General features: G+C 38.8%; 1 protein-coding gene across 1 annotated transcript in view; it reads right to left on the bottom strand.

Moving 5' to 3' along the window:
• Positions 1–24,268, bottom strand: part of NEK10 (NIMA related kinase 10) — a 308,999-nt gene that overhangs the window by 13,599 nt on the left and 271,132 nt on the right. Inside the window, exon 34 of the mRNA XM_089918950.1 lies at positions 10,278–10,388. Coding sequence (XP_089775076.1) covers positions 10,278–10,388 — 111 coding nt within the window. The remainder of the gene's footprint in view (positions 1–10,277; positions 10,389–24,268) is intronic.

The raw sequence follows: 24,268 nt of genomic DNA on the forward strand, positions 1-24,268 counted from the left end.
GGGGATAGGAAATATATTTGAAGAATCATGGCTGAAAACTTCCCAAACCTAAAGAAGGAAATGGACATCCAGGTATAGGAAGTGCAGAGGATCCCATACAAGATGAACCCAAACAGACCTACACCAAGACATATTATAACTAAAATGGCAAAAGTTAAATAGAGGATTTTAAAGGCACCAAGAGAAAAACAAAGAATTCATTACAAGGGAACCCCCATAAGGCTATCAGCTGATTTCTCTACAGATGTTGCAGGCTAGGAGTGGCAAGATATATTCAAAGTCTTGAAAAGGAAGTATCTGCAACCTAGTATACTCTACCCAGCAAGATTATCATTTAGAATAAAAGGAGGGATAAAGAATTTCTCAGACAAGCAAAAACTTAGAGAATACAGTGATACTAAACCTATCCTAAAAGAAATATTGAAAATTCTTCTCTAAATACAAAAGAAGCCAGAATCAATAGGAAAGAGAAAAATCACAATTGGAAAGTAAATCATTTAAATAAGCCAGTACACAGATTTTTTAAAACATCAAAAAATTTTTGTGTTAGCATATGGTATTTGTTCTTCTCTTTCTGACTTACTTCACTCTGTATGACAGATTCTAGGTCCATCCACCTCACTACAAATAACTCAATTTTGTTTCTTTTTATGGCTGAGTAATATTCCATTGTATATATGTGCCACATCTTCTTTATCCATTCATCTGTCGATGGACACTTAGGTTGCTTCCATGTCCTGGCTATCGTAAATAGAGCTGCAATGAACATTTTGGTACAAGACTCTTTTTGTTAACACATATATATGGAATCTAAAAAAAAAAAAAAAGGTCATGAAGAACCTAGGGACAAGATGGGAATAAAGATGCAGACCTACTAGAGAATGGACTTGAGGATATGGGGAGGGGGAAGGGTAAGCTGGGAAAAAGTGAGAGAGGGGCATGGACATATATACACTACCAAACGTAAAATAGATAGCTAGTGGAAAGCAGCCACATAACACAGGGAGATCAGCTCGGTGCTTTGTGACCACCTAGAGGGGTGGGATTGGGAGGGTGGGAGGGAGGGAGACGCAAGAGGGAAGAGATATGGGGACATATGTATATGTATAACTGATTCACTTTGTTATAAAGCAGAAACTAACACACCATTGTAAAGCAATTATACTCCAATAAAGATGTTTAAAACTTTTTTGTGTGTGTGAAAGCAATGATAACTACAATGAACAGCAAAAGGATAAACATGAAGGTGTAAAAGAGGATATCAAAATCATAAAATGTGGAGGGGGAGAATAAGAAAAATGTACATTTTTTTAAAGAATGTGTTTGAGTCTTTACCAGTCTAAAGCAAGTAGATATAGGAATGGGTTAGCATACTTGAAAAACAGGGTGACCACAAATGAAAAACATACAATAGATTCACCAAAAACCAGTAAGAAAGGAACTCAAGCAACTACAAAAGAAAACCATCAAACTACAAAAAAAAAAAGAAAGAAAAGAAAAGGAACAAAGAAGAAATACAAAATCACCTGGAAAACAAGGTGTAAAATGGCAATAAATGCATATCTATCAATAATTACCTTAAATGTCAATTGTCTAAATGCTGCAATCAAAAGACATAGAGTGGCAGATTTGATTAAAAAAACACAAGAGCCTATAATATGCTGCCTACAAGAGACCCACTTTAGGGCAAAGGACACACATAGATTGAAAATGAGGGGATGGTAAAAGATATTTCATGCAAATGGAAATGACAAGAAAGTGGGGGTAGCAATACTCATATCAGACAAAATAGACTTTAAAGCAAAGGCCATAAAGAAAGATAAAGAAACATTCTCTAGGATTGACCACATACTAGGTCACAAAACAAGACTCAACAAATTTAAGAGGATAGAAATTATTTCAAGCATCTTTTCTGACCACAATGGCATGGAACTAGAAATCAAGCACAAAAAGAGAAATGAGAAAAAATGATTACATGTAGAATAAACAAGATGCTACTAAAAAACCAAAGGGTCAATGATCAAATCAAAGAGGAAATTTAAAAATACCTTGAGACAAATGACAATGAAAACACAACCATACAAAATCTATGGGATACAGCAAAAGCAGTCCTTAGAGGGAAGTTCATAGCCATATAGGCCTTCCTCAAAAAACAAGAAAAATCTCAAATAAACAACCTAACCTACTACCTAAAAGAATTAGAAAAAGAAGAACAAACAAAACCTAAAGCTAGCAGAAGGAAGGAAATAATGATCAGAGAGGGAATAAATAGAGACTTAAAAAGAGTAGAAAAAAATCAGTAAAACAGCTGATTATTTGAAAGGGTAAACAAAATCAACAAACCTCTGCCCAGGCCCACTAAGAAGAAAAGAGAGAAGACCAAAATAAAGTAAGAAATGAAAGTGAGAAATAACAACCGATACCACAGAAATAGAAAAAAACATAAGAGAATACTATGAACAACTATATGCCAACAAACTGGACAACCTAGAAGAAATGGACAAGTTTCTAGAAACATACAGCCCACCAAAACTGAATGAAAAAGAAATAGATAATGAGACCAATCACTAGAGGTGAAATAGAAAATGTAAAAAACACACAAAAAAACACACCAACTCCCTGCAAACAAAAGTTCAGGCTTCACTGAGGAATTCTACTGAACATACAAAGAAGTTATACTGATCCTTTTCAAACTCTTCCAAAAGACTGAAGAGGAGGGAACACTCCCAAAGTCATTCTTTGAAGCCACCATCACGCTGATACCAAAACCAGATAAAGAAACTACTGAAAAAGAAAATTACAGGCCAATATCTTTGAAGAATATAGATGCAAAAATTCTTAACAAAATATTGGCAAACTGAATCCAACAACACATTAAAAAGTTCATACACCATGACTAAGTGGGTTTCATCCCAGGGTCATAAGGATGGCTCAACACATGCAAATCAATCAGTGTGATACACCACATCAACAAAAGAAAAGACAAAAACCACATGGTCATCTCAATAGATGCAGAGAAAGCATTTGATAAAACTCAACATTCATTCATGATGTTGAATGATGTTGAAAACGCTCACCAAAGTGGGTATAGAGTGACCATATCTCAACATCATAATAGCTATTTATGACAAATCCACAGCGAATATAACACTCTGATGAAAAGCTGAAAGCCTTCCTGTTAAAATCTGGAACAAGACAAGGATGCTCTCTCTCATCATTTCTCTTCAACACAGTATTGGAAGTTCGAGTCACAGCAGTCAGACAATAAAACGAAATAAAAGGTATCCAGATTGGAAGGGGAGAGGTAAAATTGTCATTATATTCAGATGATAGGATGCTGTTTATATAAAACCCTAAAGACTCCACACAAAAACTACTAGAACTGGTAAATGAATTCAGCACGGTAGCAGGATACAAGATTAACATACAGAAATCTGTTGCATTTCTTTACACTAACAATGAAATATCAGAAAGGTAAAGTAAAAAAAAAATCCCTTTCAAAATCTCAACAAAAAAAAAACTAGGAATAAACCTGACCAAGGAGGTGAAAGGCTTGTACGCTGAGAACTATAAAACATTAACAAAGGAAACTGAAAGTGATTCAAAGAAATGGAAAAATATCCCATGCTCTTGGATTGGAAGAATTAATATCGTTAAAATGGCTATACCCAAAACAATCTACAGATTTAATGCAATCCCTATCGAATTACCCATGACATTTTTCACAGAACTAGAACGAATAATCCTAAAATTTATATGGAATCATAAAAGACCCAGAATTGCCAAAGCAATCCCGAGGAAAAAGAACAAAGTAGGAGACATAACCCTCCCAGACTTCAGACAATACTACAAGCCTACAGCAATCAAAACAGCACAGTACTGGCACAAAAACAGACATATGGATCAATGGAACAGAATAAAAAGCCCAGAAATAAACCCACATACCTACAGTCAATTAATCTTCAACAAAGGAGGTAAGAATATAAAATGGGAAAAAGACAGTCTTAGGCAAGTGGTGTTGGGAAACCTGGACAGCCACATGTAAATCAATGAAGTTAGAACACACCCTCACACCATACACAAAAACAAACTCAAAATGGTTTAAAGACTTAAATATAAGACATGACACCATAAAACTCCTAGAAGAGAACATAGGCAAAACATTCTCTGACATAAATCATACCAACGTTTTCCTAGGTCAGTCTCTTAAGACGATAGAAATAAAAGTAAAAATAAACAAATAGGGCCTAATTAAACATATAAGCTTTTGCACAGCAAAGGAAACCATAAACAACCTATGGACTAACAACCTATGGACTGGGAGAAAATATTTGCAAACAATGCTACCGACAAGGGGTTAATTTCCAAAATATACAAATAGCTCATACAACTCAGTAACAAAAAAACCCAATCAAAAAATTGCAGAAGACCTAAATTGACATTTCTCCAAAGAAGACATACAGATGGCCATGAGGCATATGAAAAGATGCTCAACATCACGACTTATTAGAGAAATGCAAATCAAAACTACAATGAGGTACCACCTCACATGGGTCAGAATGGCCATCATCAAAAAATCTACAAACGATAAATGCTGGAGAGGGTGTGGATAAAAGGGAACCCTCTTGCACTGTTGGTGGGAATGTAAATTGATACAACCACTATGGAGAACAGTATGGAGGTTCCTCAAAAAACTAAAAATAGAGTTGCCATATGATCCAGCAACCCCTCCCCTGGGCATACATCCAGAGAAAACTATAATTTGAAAAGATACATGTACCCCAATACTCATAGCAGCACTATTTACAATAGCCAAGACATGGAAGCAACCTAAGTGTCCATCAACAGATGAATGGATAAAGAACACGTGGTGTATATATACAATGGAATACTATTCAGCTATAAAATAAGAATGAAATAATGCCATTTGAAGCAACATGGATGGACCTAGAGATTTTCATTTAAGTGAACTAAGTCAGAAATACAAATCCATATGATATCACTTATATGTGGAATCAAAAATATGACATAAACAGATTCACACACACAGAGAACAGATTTGTGGTTGCCAAGGAGGAGAGGGGAGGGGAGGGATGGATTGCGAGTCTGGAATTAGCAGATGCAAACTATTATGTATAGAATGGAGGAACAACAAGATCCTACTCTAGAGGACAGAGGACTGTATTCAGTATCCTATCATAAACCATAATGGAAAAGAATATGAGAAAAAATATATATTCTTTATATATATATATGTATAAATGAATCACTTTGCCGGACACGAGAAACTAACAAAACATTGTAAATCAACTATATTGCAATAAAAAATAAAATTTTAAAAAAGGGCTCTTCTGCTCTGAATAAACATCTACAGTTCTAAGGAGCAAATAATTGTATGCACTTTTGAACTAAACAAGTCAAGTAAATATTACAGAGAAAATATTATATCACTATATACTACCTCTCTCCCCAAAAAACCACTAATTTTGAGCAAATATCAAACAATTTTATCACTTTGTCAATTGAGTATATAGTACTTTTTAGGCAAAAACTAAATAGAGAAAATAAAATTTGTAGGAGAAACTACAAATTTAATCCTCATTAAATTCCCCAAATTGTATCTTCTTTTCCATATCATAAAATAAGGCTATTTTTGCTGTAGAACAACTACATAAATGATTTGGAACCTAATCAACTGAGATAGAACTCTGAAGGAAATTAAGCCAAAATAAATGAAATTAGGTGTCAGAAATGAGAAATGTTTCAACATGTTTTATCACACTTCACTCATCAGTCCTCTGATCTTTTTTTCTTTAGATTGTTCTTGTCCTCTTTGACTGAATTACGTAACATGTTAAGACATAAAATATTGCCTTATTTTTCATTTTTTCTAACCTACAGCTCCTTTCTATTAGTTTTTATTAGACTTTATAGGTCACTTTGTTAACAGAAATATTTACACTCACTATTTTCTTATGCTTAAATCTTAGAGGCTGATTAGATGCAGATTCAAGTGTTTAGCATGTACATTTCACAGATGTGCTGTGCACATCCATCAGGAGGCATGTACTGTCCGCTTGTTCCTCTTTGTGTGATGTCAGCAGCCAGTAGTGATCATGTCAGATCCATTATTTCATTCAGGGGCTGCAAAATGACAATATTTTTTATTCCTTCAGTACTTATTAGCTGAAGTACTTCTTTAATGAGAAACTTCCCCCTCATCAATTTAGTTACCCTAAGATAGAATTCATAAGAGAAAGGCAGAATAAATGTTTGATTCTTTCCTTTTGTAAACAATTTTCAAAATAATGAAATCTTCCAAAGGGTAACCAATGAGAGATTTTTTTTTCTTTCTTTTTTACTATTGTGAACTCTCGGATTTAAACATTAGTTAATGCTTTCAATCAATTTTGGTTATTATTCTTATTGACGCTTTAATTATCCAATAGATAGTCTGTGAGAGCCTCTTTGTTGGCTCCTGAGTCCTTTTGACACACGCTCAGTAGTCCTTGACAGCATCCTCGCCATGTATTCTGTTATGTCAAGATATTCCAGCCTAGTCTTGTTCAGTTCCTGCTCAAGAGCTGTAATGGGCTATACTTCCAAAGCCATGGGTGCAAAGGGAGCACCCTGCTTCGTTTCTATATCATTTTAGTGAAATTTAGGAAATATGTGTCTTTTTTAAAGATGAGATCTATCATGAATTCGTACTGATTCATATTGATACTTCTAACTTGAGTTAGTATTTTCTACTTTGTTTCTGTTTCTTCTTTCTCCCATGCTGAAAACCCTAGTTCTCAAAGACACCTATACAATTGCAAAGATGCTTTGTTCACCCTGCAATTCTAGCCAATGTTGAGCAGCCTGGACTGAAGACACCTCAGGTGAGTCATAAATAAAGAGGCTCATTTCTTGGAAAAGGGCTCTTCCATGTTTTGACCCTTCTGTCCATCCTGCTGGGCCTCAGGCCACTCATAAGTAAGTTGCAATCATCCCATAATGACTCCTTCAAACTGCAGACATGGAGTCCCCAGATTTTAGGAGAAGCTTCAGAGGGGAGGGTGGAAATCACAGGCACTTTATATGTTGTCACCACTTCTTCCACGGCCATAGTTTGGGGTGACCATGTCATTCAAAGGCTAATGGGCTACTCCCCTATGATTGTACAGGGGATGAAAAAGCCATTTCTGAAAAAAATTGTCACTGACTAAAAATTACACCAGAAAGGGGGAAAAACAGGTCACAAAATTTTCTCATTTAGGTTTAGACTGGGGGCAGGAGGGCTTCTTTTTTTTCATGGAGAAATATATTAATATATTTATCAATATTTATATATCAATAAAGAATAGAACCAATATAGGATATGTTATATAGAATATGTCTATCAATCTAGAATTCATTCTATATTCAACAATTATTCATTAAGCATCTACCAGGCATGGTGTACAACTCTGGGGAATCAAAGATGAACAAGATAAACTCACTACCCTTAAGTAAACAGACATGTGAACTAAATATCTTTTGAATAAAAAGCTATTTAAAACACAACGATATGAGTGAAAAAGTGATTGAAGCATAGAGGGGGAGATTAATTCTGCACAAGGAAAATTAAGAAAAGTGTTAATGGAGGAGCTGGTTAATATCCCAGGCTTCCAATTTCTTTAGCTCATAGGAGGCGAGGCCTGCCCCCGATTATAGGGTACACTTCATAAGCATATGAACCACCACAGGTTTATAATATCAGATGAGACCATAGCATTCTTCATAGGATAATTTAATCTGCGTCTTAACCCAGTTGAAAGGAGGATGAATCTATGGCCCCTTCGGTCCCCATATGCCCCAGACTAAGAACAGAGATGAGATGCTCCTGTGAGAGATGCCACCACAGCAGAGGAAGCACACAAGGTTGGGAATGGGTGGCATAGCTAAACAAAAGGAGGAAAAGAAAGACACCAAGGAAGGAGGCCAAACTGAAAACCTAAGTCACAAAAGAGATGATGATTTGTACTAAGGACAGGCACTGCTGGAAACACGGAGCAGGGACAGGTCGCAGCCCCCTTCACGTCTCAGTTTGCAGCAGGCTCCTTCCTCTCATAAAGCTAGGATTTCTGTTAAAATAAATGTGTGTACAAACTGGATTATTCTGAATATCATTTTAATAAGAATATAAAACTTATCAATATGTAACGTTTTCATGGGAGACTTGAGCTTCTGTCTTTAAAATCTATTTATTGGTATTCATGATGCAATATGTGAATATCCTACAATAAATATCTGAAGTCTCTTCCACTTCTGTTTTGATCTCCCCTAGCTTTGTTTCTCGGCCTTATTTGCCAAGACAACCCATAAAATCTCTAATCTCAGATGAGGTAGGGTTTATGTTTTGTTTACCTGCAGCTATGTGTTTTTTTTCCCATCTCCTGTTTGTGTATGTACAGACACCACTGATGTAAGGCAAAAAAGTAAAAACATACTGTTTGCATTTCTTATCAAAGAACCTATATGACCGTTAGCATAACTGATGCTACCTTGGGCCCATATAGCTCCTCCTGTCCTCCCGCTGACCCTATCCAGGACTGTACCACACAATAAATCACTTCTCTGTCATTAGGAGCTTTGTAGTTAAGAGACATTGTTTAATAATCATTAGGACCAGGTGGCCTCCATGCTCTGTTAGTCCCTAAACAATGATGAAGACCTTTGCTCACGTATTCCCAGCGCCCACGAGACAGTTACCCATTCATAAAACTTGACTTAGGAAGGCACGTCCTATTTCCGAGCAGCCCCCCAACTCCTTGGTTAACTATAAAACTGTCCCAATGTCCCCTCTCAGAGGTGTGGAGTGCAGCTGTGAATGCTTCTGGGTCATTGTCCACCTGATCCAGATCCCACCCTGTAACTTATCCTGTAATAAACTGGTCCATTGATTACATGGAGCTGCCTGCCTCGATTTTCTGTCTCAAGATACCTTCTCAGTTCAGTGGGCACTTTTGGTTCCCTCTGTCTTCCAACATTGCCCAAATTATGAGTTAATTTATACTACAGATTGGATACAGTAAAAGAAAAAGAAACCTTAAAGAAAAAGTTCATTGGAAGCATGCTTGTGCCAAAGTTTAAGTACATGCTGAAGCTTTTAAAAAATACACAAAATTGGAGTGTGATCAAGCATCTTTACACAACTGGGCCCAAGCTGTTTGGGCCTTGTGTCTTTCTGGGACAGGAGAATGGGAGCCTGTGACCACCTCAAAATGACTACTGACCAGGTCAAACGGATTTCCTATTACCAAGTTGTGTTAACCAGAAATAAACAATTTTCTTTCTTTCTGGTTGATTTAACCTTTTTGTGATTTAGTTTCCTTATGTAAGAATAGAACTATTTACCAGCACCCAAAATCTAGGAGACCATAGAATGTTGAAGACGAAAAGAACCTTAGAAATTGTTCGTTCCACCCTCATAGGTGATAAAAATCATGGCCTCAGATGGTTAACTGACTTTTTCAGAGTTGCAAAGCTCAATTTAGGGGCTCATTGAAGAATATTCCAACAAACGTTGGAATAGAATTCTCTAAAAAGGACATATATTTATTTAAATTAAATATTTAATTTAATTTAAATTTAAATTAAATATTTAAATATTTAAATTAAATTAAATATATTTAATAACATTTCTTCTTAGGAAAACATGCAATAATACTGAAAGAACTTTCTATTAGTCTTCTTAGAACAAGGCTTCAGAAATAAATGTGAGAAAATTAGAGGTAAAAACATATCCTCGACTTAGTATCTTAAGCAGTGCTATGGTCTCAATGTTTGTGTCCCCCAAAATTTGTATATTGAAACTAACCTCCAAGGTGGGACCTTTGGGAGGTAATTAGGCCATAACGATAAAGCCCTTATATAAGTGTTCTTATAAAAAGTACCTTTATAAAAGAGGCCTGGAAGAGCTCCCTTGCCTCCTCTGCCATGTAAGGATACAGCAAGAAGTTGGCAGTCTCCAACCTGGAAGAGGGTCCTTACCAGACCCGACCATGCTGGTACCCCGATCTTGAACTGTCAGCTTCCAGAACCATAAGCAATAAATTCTTGCTGTTTATAAACTCCACACTTTATGGTATTTTTACTATAGCAGCCCAAATGGACTAAGACAAACATTGATAATATCCTTTGTAGAGGGCAGAGCTTTAAATAGAGGATACAAGCACAGGAGGTATAAAATTTAATTCTCATGATGTTTTTTTGTTAGTCAAAGAAGAATTCCTATATATAGAATACTATACCTTTTTAATTTCAGATTTCAAATTACAAGGGTTACTCTGCTGGCTGAAGAGGGATTTCTTGAATCTCTCTATAACCCTTCTTTTCAAATTGTGGTACAAAGCTGGAGGAAGCTGCATAAAATGAGAAAATCATTATAAGCACATTGTTAACTATGTATAGCTGACTCCCAGGAAGCATTTGTGAAGGTAGCAATATTCACTCAACAGGACTAAATAAGAATTTAAATTTTACTCCAAATAGCATGACTGAATGTTATAATTTTTCATTCTACAATCCAGAAGAAACACATTACTCTGTTCTCTTTCAAAAGGCTACTTCTAATTATGTTACTGTTCTTTCATTTTATTTATATTATTTTTTCATAGAATGACTAAATTATATATTAGTTGCGTGTATAAATTGAATTTTGTAAACAACAGACTTACAAGGAAAGATGCATTCTATGAATGCTTAAGTGCTTGTATCATGCCCAGAACCATGCTGAACACTCTCATCATGGTCTTTGTCCTGAAGGATCTGACACTTTGGACCAGGAAGCACACATCTGCATTAGTACAGAGTCAGAGGCCTGCTTCTGAATATACAGCTGGAGAGAGATCAGATTGGAGGGGCCAAACTTATCAAGAAGAGAGAGAAATGAATTTGTATACATTAGGGCTCAGCAGGATGAGTTAGATTTAATAAGTAAATAGTAGGAAGCTGCAGGTTTGAGTGGAGAAGGTAAGGGAAAGTACCTCAAGACAGATTTTTGGTCTTGATAATTCCCTACTGTTACCCCCCAGAAGTTGCCACTCCCTACGTCAAACACCAAAGGGCATTGTTGGCCCAGGACCTTCTAGTTGATGCCCAGCATGATTCTACCTGTCAAGGGGAAAGGTAGCAGCCCTTGCTGACATACCTCAGTGTCTGCTACAGCACCAATGCGTCCTTCAAAAGTGACTTACCCCGGTTGTGGCAGCCATCACTATAACATTAATTCAGATACTCTTAAAATCTTGCTCTTCATTTAACTTGATAAGCCTCTAGTTAACTTAGAATTGCTCTTACTACTCCTGATGGCTTGAATTAATCCTCACAAAAACTTTCTTGCATAAGTTAATATTCAGTCAACTTAAGATTCATATACAGGGCAGTATTAGAAAGCTATTGTATCTTATCAGAATAATTATCACAAGCGACAGCACCCTATCTTTAAAGTTTTCATGGAAGAATTAAAATTTTTGCACAGAATGATGACTCACACATAATTTAAAACTGCAGATGATATTTATATATAATTATATATATAAGAATTATGATACTAAGAATAAAATTACTAATACCTATGACTTATATGTGCCAGGCACTATGGTTACTCTTTCATGTGCATTAGCTCACTTTTTTCTCGACAATGAACTTACAAAGCAGGTACTATCCTATAGGTGAGGAAATCAGACCTTATATAACACCCAAGATACTTTCTGAGGTAGTGAGTCTACCAGCACAACTATTGTTCGAGAGCAAATACCATCACCACTAGCATTACACTAGTATAGCACTTTATAAACATTTCACATACTTTATTTCCTTTATCACAATAGTCCCATAAGCTACCTGAATTTTACTGATGAAGAAACTGATTCTAGAGAAGGTAATGATTCCTTCAATGTCACAAGTCTAAAAGGGTGGTTTTTGTTTGTTTTTATCATACCAAATAAAATAACAGCAGAAAAAAAGAGAAATCTTATACATTTATATTGTAGGCTTTCTCAAACATAATATATGGATTCTTTCTAAAGAACTAGTATCTCCAAAAATAGATTGGCAGACCATCAGTAGCCCACAGGGCCCCCTTTGATAGTGACTCAAACAATATATTTTCTATTGAAAAAAGTTATTTTGACATATTACTATTTAAGAGGAGATTGGTATATGCGGATTTTTAAAGCATTTATTTAACATAACAATCAAATCTTAACTATAGAGTTAAATCCAAACCTTACGTTGCCTGCACAGGTTCTACCTAAGCAATAACACATAAAGACTCCTACTAAAAGATAATGTATGTACTTTAGTCACCTTGTATGCTCAAAGATCGATTTTGGTTTCCAGCAATGGAAATGAACCACTGATTTCATTCTCAGCTTAGGGTCTGAAGATTCCCATCTTATTTATTTATTTATTTTAATATCTTTATTGGAGTATAATTGCTTTACAATAGTGTGTTAGTTTCTGCTTTATAACAAAGTGAATCAGTTATACATATACACATGTTCTCATATATCTTCCCTCCTGCCTCTCCCTCCCTCCCACCTTCCCTATCCCACCCCTCTAGGTGGTCACAAACCACCTAGCTGATCTCCCTGTGCTACGGGGCTGCTTCTCACTAGCTATCCACTTTACACTTGGTAGTGTATATATGTCCATGCCACTCTCTCACCTCATCACAGCCTCCCCCTCCCCCTCCCCATATCCTAAAGTCCATGCTTTAGTAGGTCTGTGTCTTTATTCCCGTCTTACCCCTAGGTTCTTCATGACCTCTTTTTCTTTTTCTTAGATTCCATACATATGTGTTAGCATATGATATTTGTTTTCCTCTTTCTGACATACTTCGCTCTGTAAGACAGACTCTAGGTCCATCCACCTCACCACAAATAACTCAATTTTGTTACTTTATATGGCTGAGTAATATTCCATTGTATATATGTGCCACATATTCTTTATCCATTCATCTGTCGATGGACATTTAGGTTGCTTCCATATCCCGGCTATTGTAAATAGAGCTTCACTGAACATTTTGGTACATGACTCTTTTTGAATTATGGTTTTCTCAGTAGTGGGATTCCTGGGTCATATGGTAGTTCTATTTGTAGTTTTTAAAGAAACCTCCATACTGTTCTCCATAGTGGCTGTATCAACTTACATTCCCACCAATAGTGCAAGAGGGTTCCCTTTTCTCCATACCCTCTCCAGAATTTATTGTTTCTAGATTTTTTGATGATGGCCATTCTGACTGGTGAGAGATGATATCTCATTGCAGTTTTGATTTGCATTTCTCTAATGATTGATGACGTTGAGCATTCTTTCATGTCTTTGTTGGCAGTCTGTATGTCTTCTTTGGAGAAATGTCTATTTAGGTCTTCTGCCTATTTTTGGATTGGGTTGTTTGTTTTTTTGTTATTGAGCTGCATGATTTGCTTATAAATTTATGAGCTTAATCCTTTGTCAGTTGCTTCATTTGAAAATATTTTCTCCCATTCTGAGGGTTGTCTTTTGGTCTTGTTTATGGTTTCCTTCACTGTGCAAAAGCTTTTAAGTTTCATTAGGTCCCAATTGTTTATTTTTGTTTTTATTTCCATTTCTCTAGGAGGTGGGTCAAAAAGGATCTTGCTGTGATTTATGTCATAGAGTGTGCTGCCTAGGTTTTCCTCTAAGAGTTTGATAGTGTCTGGCCTTACATTTAGGTCTTTAATACATTTTGAGTTTATTTTTGTGTATGGTGTTAGGGAGTGTTCTAATTTCATACTTTTACTTGTACCTGTACAGTTTTCTCAGCACCACTTATTGAAGAGGCTGTCTTTTCTCCACTGTATATTCTTCCCTCCTTTATCAAAGATAAGGTGACCACATGTGCGTGGGTTTATCTCTGGGCTTTCTATCCTGTTCCATTGATCTATATTTCTGTTCTTGTGCCAGTACCATACTGTCTGGATTACTGTAGCTTTGTAGTATAGTCTGAAGTCAGGGAGTCTGACTCCTCCAGCTCCGTTTTTTGTTCTCAAGATTGCTTTGGCTATTTGGGGTCTTTTGTGTTTCCATACAAATTGTGAAATTTTTTTTTTTTTTTTTTTTTTTGCAGTACATGGGCCTCTCACTGTTGTGGCCTCTCCCATTGTGGAGCACAGGCTCCGAATGCACAGGCCCAGCAGCCATGGCTCACAGGCCCAGTCACTCTGCGGCATGTGGGATTCTCCCAGACCAGGGCATGAACCCGTGTCCCCTGCATCGGCAGGCAGACTCTCAACCACTGCACCACCAGGGAAGGTGAAATTTTGAAATCTTTTCTTCTAGTTCTGTGAAAAATGCCAGTGGTAGTTTGATAGGGATTGCATTGAATCTGTAGATTGCTTTGGGTAGTAGAGTCATCTTCACAATGTCGATTCTTCCAATCCAAGAACATGGTATATCTCTCCATCTATTTGTATCATCTTTAATTTCTTTCAACAGTGTCTTATAATTTTCTGCATACAGGTCTTTTGTCTCCTTAGGTAGGTTTATTCCTAGATATTTTATTCTTTTTGTTGCAATGTTAAATGGCAGTGTTTTCTTAATTTTACTTTCAGATTTTTCATCATTAGTGTATATGAATGTGAGAGATTTCTGTGCATTAATTTTGTATCCGGCTACTTTACCAAATTCATTGTTTAGCTCTAGTAGTTTTCTAGTAACATCTTTAGGATTCTCTATGTATAGTATCATGGCATCTGCAAACAGTGACAGTTTTCCTTCTTCTTTTCCAATTTGGATTCCTTTTATTTCTTTTTCTTCTCTGATTGATGTGACTAGAACTTCCAAAACTATGTTGAATAAAAGTGGTGAGAGTGGGCAACCTTGTCTTTTTCCTGATCTTAGTGGAAATGCTTTCAGGTTTTCACCATTGAGGACAATGTTGGCTGTGAGTTTGTCATATATGGCCTTTATTATGTAAAGGAAAGCTCCCTCTGTGCCGACTTTCTGCAGGGTTTTTTATCATAAATGGGTGTTGAATTTTGTCAAAAGCTTTCTCTGCATCTATTGAGAGGATCTTGTGGTTTTTCTCCTTGATTTGTTAATATGGTGTATCACATTGATTGATTTGCGTATATTGAAGAATCCTTCCATTCCTGGCATAAACCCCACTTGATCTTGGTGTATGATCCTTTTAATGTGCTGTTGGATGCTGTTTGCTAGTATTTTGTTGAGGAATTTTGCAACTAGGTTCATCAGTGATATTGGCCTGTAGTTTTCTTTCTTTGTGACTTCTTTTCTGGTGTTAGTTTCAGGGTGATGGTGGCCTTGTAGAATGAGTTTGGGAGTGTTCCTCCCTCTGCTATATTTTGGAAGAGTTTGAGAAGGATAGGTGTTACCTCTTCTCTAAATGTTTGATAGAATTCGCCTGTGAAGCCATCTGGTCCTGGGCTTTTGTTTGTTGGAAGGTTTTTAATCACAGTTTCAATTTCAGTGCTTGTGATTGGTCTGTTCATATTTTCTATTTCTTCCTGGTTCAGCCTTGGCACGTTGTGTATTTCGAAGAATTTGTTCATTTCTTCCAGGTTGTCCATTTTATTGGCATAAGGTTTCTTGTAGTAATCTCTCATCATCTTTTGTATTTCTGCAGTGTCAGTTCTTACTTCTCCATTTTCATTTCATATTCTATTGATTCGAGTCTTCTCCCTATTTTTCTTGATGAGTCCGGCTAATGGTTTATCAATTTTGTTTATCTTCTCAAAGAACCAGCTTTTAGTTTTATTGATCTTTGTTATCATTTCCTTCATTTCTTTTTCATTTATTTCTGATCTGATCTTTATGACTTCTTTCCTTCTGCTAACTTTGGGGTGTTTTTGTTCTTCTTTCTCTAATTGCTTTAGGTGCAAGGTTAGGTTGTTTATTTGAGATGTTTCCTGTTTCTTAAGGTAGGATTGTATTGCTATAAACTTCCCTCTTAGAACTGCTTTTGCTGCATCCCATGTGTATTGTGTCGTCATGTCTCCATTGTCATTTGTTTCTAGGTATTTTTTTTGTTTGTTTCTAGGTATTTTTTGATTTCCTCTTTGATTTCTTCAGTGATCACTTCGTTATTAAGTAGTGTATTGTTTAGCCTCCATGTGTTTGTATTTTTTACAGATCTTTTCCTGTAATTGATATCTAGTCTGATAGCGTTGTTGTCAGAAAAGGTACTTGATATGATTTCAATTTTCTTAAATTTACCAAGGCTACATTTTTAACCCAATATATGATCTATCCTGGAGAATGTTCCATGAGCACCTTTGAAAAATGTTTATTCTGTTGTTTTTGGATGGAATGTCCTATAAATATCAATTAAGTCCATCCTGTTTAATGTATCATTTAAAGCTTGTGTTTCCTTATTTATTTTCATTTTGGATGATCTGTCCATTGGTGAAAGTGGGGTGTTAAAGTCCCCTAATATGATAATGTTACTGTCGATTTCCCCTTTTATGGCTGTTAGTATTTGCCTTATGTATTGAGGTGCTCCTATGTTGGATGCATAAATATTTACAATTGTTATGTCTTCTTCTTGGATAGATCCCTTCATCATTATGTAGTGTCCTTCTTTGTCTCTTGTAATAGTCTTTATTTTAAAGTCTATTTTTTCTGACATGAGAATTGCCACTCCAGCTTTCTTCTGATTTCTGTATTCATGGAACATCTTTTTCCATCCCCTCACTTTCAGTTTGTATGTGTTCTTAGGTCTGAAGTAGGTCTCTTGTAGACAGCATATATACAGGTCTTCTTTTTGTATGCATTCAGCCAGTCTGCGTCTTTTGGTGGGAGCATTTAATCCATTTACATTTAAGGTAATTATTGATATGTATGTTCCTATTCCCATTTTCTTCATTGTTTTGGGTTTGTTATTGTAGGTCTTTTCCTTCTCTTGTTTTCTTGCTTAGAGAAGTTCCTTTAGCATTTGTTGTAAAGCTGGTTTGGTGGTGCTGAACTCTCTCAGCTTTTGCTTGTCTGTAAAGGTTTTAATTTCACCATCAAATCTGAATGAGAGGGGTTTCCCTGGTGGCACAGTGGTTGAGCGTCCGCCTGCCAATGCAGGGGATACAGGTTTGTGCTGTGGTCCGGGAAGGTCCCACACTCTGTGGAGCAGCTGGGCCTGTGAGCCATGGCCGCTGAGCATGCGCTTTTCGAGTCCGTGCTCCACAACGGGAGAGGCCACAACAGTGCGAGGCCTGTGTACTGCAAAAAAAAAAAAAATCTGAATGAGATCCTTGCTGGGTAGAGTAATCTTTGTTGTAGGTTTTTCTCCTTCATCACTTTAAATATGTCCTGCCACTCCCTTCTGGCTTGCAGAGTTTCTGCTGAAAGATCAGCTGTTAACCTTATGGGGATTCCCTTATGTGTTATTTGTTGTTTTTCCCTTGCTGCTTTCAATATGCTTTCTTTGTATTTAACTTTTGACAGTTTGATTAATATGTGTCTTGGCGTGTTTCCTCTTGGATTTATCCTGTATGGGACTCTCTGTGCTTCCTGGACTTGATTAACTATTTCCTTTCCCGTATTAGGGAAGTTTTCAACTATAATCTCTTCAAATATTTTCTCAGTCCCTTTCTTTTTCTCTTCTTCTTCTGGGACCCCTATAATTCGAATGTTGGTGCATTTGATGTTGTCCCAGAGGTCTCTGAGACTGTCCTCAGTTCTTTTAATTCTTTTTTCTTTACTGTGCTCTACAGTAGTTATTTCCACTATTTTATCTTCCAGGTCACTTATCCTTTCTTCTGCCTCAGTTATTCTGCTATTAATCCCATCTAGATTATTTTAAATTTCATTTATTGTGTTGTTGATCATTGCTTGTTTCCTCTTTAGCTCTTCTAGGTCCTTGTTAAATGTTCCTTGCATTGTCTCTATTCTATTTCCAAGATTTTGGATCATCTTTACTATCATTATTCTGAATTCTTTTTCAGGTAGACTGCCTGTTTTCTCTTCATTTGTTAGGTCTCATTGGTTTTTACCTTGCTCCTTCATCTTCTGTGTGTGTTTCTGTCTTCTCATTTTGCTTATGTTACTGTGTTTGGGTTCTCCTTTTTGCAGGCTGCAGGTTCGTAGTTCCCATTGCTTTTGGTGTCTGTCCCCAGTGGCTAAGGTTGGTTCAGTGGGTTGTGTAGGCCTCCTGGTTGAGGGGACTAGTGACTGTGCTCTGGTGGATGAGGCTGGATCTTGTCTCTCTGGTGGGCAGGTCCACATCTGGTGGTGCGTTTTGGCGTGTCTGTGGCCTTGTTATGATTTTAGGCAGCCTCTCTGCTAATGGTTGGGGTTTTGTTCCTGTCTTGCTAGTTGTTTGGCATAGGGTGTGCAGCACTGTAACTTGCTGGTCGTTGAGTGAAGCTGGGTCTTGGTGTTGAGATGGAGATACCTGGGAGATTTTCGCCATTTGATATTACTTGGAGCAGGGAGGTCTCTTGTGAACCAGTGTCCTGAAGTTGGCTCTCCCACCTCAGAGGCACAGCCCTGATGCCTGGCTGGAGCACCAAGAGCCTGTCCACATGGCTCAGAAAAAAAGGGAGGAAAATTAGAAGGAAAGAAAGAAAGAAAGAGGATAAAATAAAATAAAGTAAGATAAAATAAAATAGTTACAAAAATAAAAATAATTATTAAGAAAACAAATATTTTTAAGTAAAAGAAAAAAACCCCAGACAGTCAGAACCGTAGGACAAATGGTGAAAGCAAAGCTATACAGACAAAATCTCACACAGTAGCGTACACATACACACTCACAAAAAGTGGAAAAGGGGAGAAAATAATATATCTTGCTCCCAAAGTCAACCTCCTCAATTTGGGATGATTCGTTGTCTATTCAGGTATTCCACAGATTCAGGTACTTCAAGTTGATTGTGGAGCTTTAATCTGCTGCTTCTGAGGCTGCTGGGAGAAATTTCCCTTTCTCTTCTTTGTTCACAGAGCTCCCGTGTTTCAGCTTTGGATTTGGCCCTGCCTCTGCGTGTAGGCCACCTGAGGACATCTGTTCTTCGCTCAGACAGGACGGGGTTAAAGGAGCCTCTGATTCGGTGGTTCTGACTCACTCAGGCTGGCGGGAGGGTGGGGTACAGATATAGGGTAAGCCTGTGGCGGCAGAGCCCAGCATGACCTTGCACCAGCCTGAGGTGTGCGCTCTGCGTTCTCCCGGGAAACTTGTCCCTGGATCACGGGACCCTGGCAGTGGCGGGCTGCACAGGCTCCCCAGAGAGGAGGTGCAGATAGTGAACTGTGCTCGCACACAGACTTCTTGGTGGTGGCAGCAGCAGCCTGTGTCTCATGCCCGTTCCTGGGATCTGCGCTGATAGCCACGGCTTGTGCCTGTCTCTGGAGCTCCTTTAAGCAGCGCTCTTAATCCCTTCTCCTGGCACACCAGGAAACAAAGAGGCAAGAAAATGTCTCTTGTCTCTTTGGCAGCTCCAGACTTCTCTCAGACTCCCTCCAGGCTAGCCGTGGTGCACTAACACCTTCAGGCTGTGTTCCCGCTGCCAGTACTCTCCTGGCATCAGACCAAAGTCTGAGCCTCAGCTCCCAGCTCCGCCCGTCCCTGTGGGTGAACAGAGAAGCCTCTTGGGCTGGTGAGTGCTGGTCGGCACCGGTTCCCTGTGTGGGAATCTCCCCGCTTTGCCCTCCTCACCACTGTTGCACTCTCCTCCGTGGCTCTGAAGCTTCCCCCCTCCGCCACCCGCAGTCTCTGCCCGTGAAGGGGCTTCTAGTGTGTGGAAACCTTTCCTCCTTCACAGCTCCCTCCCACTGGTGCAGGTCCAGTCCCTATTCTTTTGTCTCCTTTTTTCTTTTGCCCTACCCAGGTATGTGGGGAATTTCTTGCCTTTTGGGAGGTCTGAGGTCTTCTGCCAGCAATCAGTGGGGGTTCTATAGGAGCAGGTCCACGTGTAGATGTATTTCTGATGTATCTGTTGGGAGGAAGGTGATCTCCGTGTCTTACTCTTCCACCATCTTCTCCAGCAGACCCCATCTTATTTTTGATGAAAACAGATGTCAACTCACTGAAGGCAGAGTTAGGATGCTAACATCCTGTCTTTTAAAATAGTTGCTTTTAGATATTTTCCACATATCTGTCTCCATGGAAACTGGATAAGGCCACCACCAGCCAGAAGTAAGCAGTTTCCCATTTAAAGTCACTTGTTGGTTGTCAGAAGGGATCTGGCTCTGCAATTCAGGGTGCTACCACAGCTTAAGTCTGCAGGAATTTAGTAAATAAATATGTGAACAAGAAGGGTTTTTTGTTTGTTTGTCCGTTCAGTTTTACTTTCAGAAGTTTTCCTTTGCAATTACGGAACAGAAAAAATTGACCTTGGTCTTTAAGCTTTGGTAAATATGTGAGTGTAATGGTTAGACTTGTATTTATCACCTTTATTTGAAAGGCAGTGACTTTGGTTAGCATTGTAATTTAAGGTTCCCCAAAGAGGAATCATTCCTTACTATGAGCAATATCATAAACTTTAAAGTATTCTGGAAATACATTTTTACAACCACCGTGGTTATATCTTAACTTGTAGCAAGGAATTCCATCTTGCCAAAAATATGAAATCATTTGTTATGCTGGCAGTGTAACATAATAATAAGGTGTTTATAATAGTTTCATTCTTGCTTTATAATACTTTGAACTCCAATAAAGAAACAAAATACATCCATTTCAAAAGTTTTTTAATATAAAAATTAGCAGGACAGGCATATGGAAATTATATTTAAATTTCAAAGGATATTTTCTTTCAATTTAGTAGTGAATCATTAAGGTAACCAACAAGCTATTTGAAGTTATTTCCATAGCACTGAAGTTAAGAATTCTTCTCCATGTATCTATATCAGTATTTAAATGGAAATGTATTTTTGAATATCTTTACTCGATAGAGATATGGAAGATTATATTTTGACTTATTAACCAATTTTCTCCCCCATCCTATGTTCTTATGCCCCTTCACCCACTTTCATTTGATTAAATGATTAGGTAGACAGTTATGCAGGATTGCCTAAAGGAAAGGTTGACAGAAGAAAATGGAGAAAAGGGTAATCAGTTTTAGACTCTTGAGCCTTCAAAAGGCTGGCCTTCAGGGTAACTGAAAAGAATATCAGATTTGGTTAAAAAAATTTTAAACCTCAAAAAATAACCCAAATATGATAGATAAGAGCCAGGCTACTCTCCAGGCTGGGCAGAAGTCAAAGGGGAAACAGTGAGAAGTTAGAGGTGGGCAGGTCCAAAATAAGGTAGTCCCTTGTTGAGCCCCCAGGCTAACTGTGCCAGCTGTAAGTTTGTTTACTCTCAGCTCCAAATCCACCTTCATTGCCCTGCTTGTGACACTGGAACATATATCCCTTGTCAGCTGGCTGGATGTTCAGCTCTATCTGCAGAGGGCACTAGTGGAGGATGGAGCCTGTCTTTCTGGTTCCAGTGATGCTCCTGCCTTGCCTTAGTTTGGCAGCAGTGAATGGTCAGTAGGAATGGGGACCCCCAGCTGTGCTCACCCCCAGCCAGATTCAGTGCCACCAACCCTGCAGGCAGCTTTCCAGAGAGTTCCATGGAGCAGCACCTACCAGTGGGCAGCCTCCCCTGGTCCCAGAGAGGGCAGTTCCTAGTGGGCAATTCCCAGCACACCACTCTTACATGCTGATTTCCAGCAAGTCTACAGCACAGTACCTCAGGACATTTCTCTGGCTTTCCAGTGAGGTCTGGACCTCAGCCTAGGATGAGGGTGTCCTCTTCTATTTTGTTCCTTTCTTGGGTGCTCTGCCTCAGTCCTATAAGTAGTGACTTCCCTATCTGCTCTTCTTATAGTCTTTAGATTTCTCTTCCCCTCCTCAGTAGATAATACCCTATTATTAGTAGTAATTCTCAAACAATTATTTTTTTTTTGCGGTACTCGGGCCTCTCACTGTTGTGGCCTCTCCCGTTGTGGAGCACAGGCTCCGGACACGCAGGCTCAGCGGCCATGGCTCATGGGCCCAGCTGCTCTGCAGCACGTGGGACCCTCCCAGACCAGGGCACGAACCCATGTCCCCTGCGTCGGCAGGCAGGCTCCCAACTACTGCGCCACCAGGGAAGCCCTTAAACAATTCTTTATGTGAAACCTTCCCTGTTGAAATCAGTTTGGTTTCTGTCCCCTGAATAGACCCTCACTGAAACAGATTTGGTTCCAGGAATGTCCAGGAGAAGCCATAGAGATGGCATTTGGAAATTGATTTGACTGTACCCTTGGAACCGAGCCCACTGTTGGGTTGTTTGCCAATAGGACAGAGGATGATAGTAATCCATGGCATGCAGTGGCCTCACAGTTAGTCAGTTGTCACCTGGATGAAGAGCCAACTGAAGCGAGTACCCTGGAAGCTTGAGTGGCTGCTACACTTGACTGTCAGGCAGTATGAAGACCACGAGGATGGTGGGGTGGGTGGGTCCTTTAGATGCACTGGGGCACTTACAGAGAGACAATGTCAAGCCTGGGTCCTTTAACTCTCAGCTCAATTCATAGTCTAAGAGCCAGAAAGATTCCATGTCAGCCATAATAGAATGTATTTCTTGCTACCACAGCACTGGTATGGCTGATAATCAAACACAAGTCTAATTGATCAGGTTGCTGAATTACAATGTCAGCTGAATGTACATTTCACCAAGTTTCTCATGCAAAAGTTAGAAAAAAAGATTAGGATACTAAAACTCCAAGTAGGGACATGTTGTTGGACCCAGATAAAACTGACAGTCTTGAAATTCATCTCACTCTGAGCCATCATTGCCAGTGGAAGTAGCTTGAAACCCTGCATCTGAGAAGATAAGACTTCTTTTGCTTCAAAACTCTATACTAACCTCACCTAGGACAGATGAGGGGTAATATCTTAAAAAGGGCTGCTCATTCCTCTTAAGACTCACAACAGTGAGCTTTAAGTCAGCAACAAGGGTCATATCTCAATATGATCCAGGGGAACTTGTACATTTCCCTATCTGCTCTTCATCAAAAGAATTGCATCAAAAGATTTTGCTATTCCATATCAGCAGCAACCCAGAGAACATGTGCAGGAGTGGATTCTAAGGGTGTCAGGCCAACAAGGATGAAATATAGCACTATATCAAGCTGAATTCATTCAAATGTGTGTACTTACTAGAGAGTCTAGATTTAGTATATTAGTTCATGCAGCTGGAGGTATACTAAAACCTGGACTCAATGGTGGCCTACATTTAATGAGGATAAAATGCCAGAGCTTCTCTTGCTTGTGGAGGAGGAAATTCAAAGGCTTGGAGAGACAAGAATGCTGGGATAGATTTACCATGGGTGATCTGCACACTCACTTCCCAATTTCATTTAGCAAGAACACTCAGAAGCCATTTCTTTTGATACCACACAGGACCCTGTGGGGCTCCTGGGCACAAAAGGCTTTCTGTGTCCCCCATTTCTTTGATTATAGGAAATAGGTTTCATTCAGCCTCCATGACCTTCCCTGAGTTCCAATTGGCAGATTTAAGCAGTCGCTAATTAGGGAAGGGAGGGCATGCGGAGACAAGGGAGGAGCAGTCAAGAGGAACAATAGTTCAGCCTTGGGGAAGGGTCCTGGCTCCCCATTAAGGGATACACACAATATCTTTGAGCTGTTTTGCAGATACTGAAACACCCACCAGGTGGGAGAAGTTAACTGTATGCTGCCCACAAGCACGTAGACCGCCGACCGGTTGGAACCAGAAGGTTGATGATGCTGACTCCCGATTACCTCACCACCAACCAGTCAGAAGAATGTCCATGAGCTAATGACGCCCTCTTTGAACCATTCCCATAAAACTCCTCACTACCCACTCCAGGTAGGGACACAAGAGTTTTGACGGCATTAGCCTGCTGTGGCCCCCTTTGCCTGGCAAAGCAATAAAGCTATTCTTTTCTACTTCACTCAAAACTCTGTGTCCAAGATTTAATTCAGTGTCAGGATACAGAGGCCAGGTTAGGCTTCACTTTCACTAAAGCAGTGAGAAACACGTTGGAGAGGGGAGAACCAGCATCCTTGAAGACCTTACAGTTGCTCTCCTTTGTAGGCCAGATATGACACTGAAAGTACAAGGTTCCAGTGTGGATGATGTGATCCCAGAGGAGCAGAGGCCAAGAGGCAGCCCCTGGCCACCAGAGACAAGTTGGGAGCATTTACCATAAAGGATGGCAGGGATGTTTACTGTTAATGAGAATGCCTGGCCCACAGAGATCTCTGATGGTAGTTAATTGATCGGGGTGTTCTTGGGGAAAGAAACATGTGGTCATCCTAC

The sequence above is a fragment of the Delphinapterus leucas genome, chromosome 10 (genome assembly GCF_059928025.1).
Source record: "Delphinapterus leucas isolate spDelLeu-1000000601 "Yukka" chromosome 10, BTC_Dleu_Yukka2, whole genome shotgun sequence".
Taxonomy (NCBI): Eukaryota; Metazoa; Chordata; class Mammalia; order Artiodactyla; family Monodontidae; genus Delphinapterus; species Delphinapterus leucas.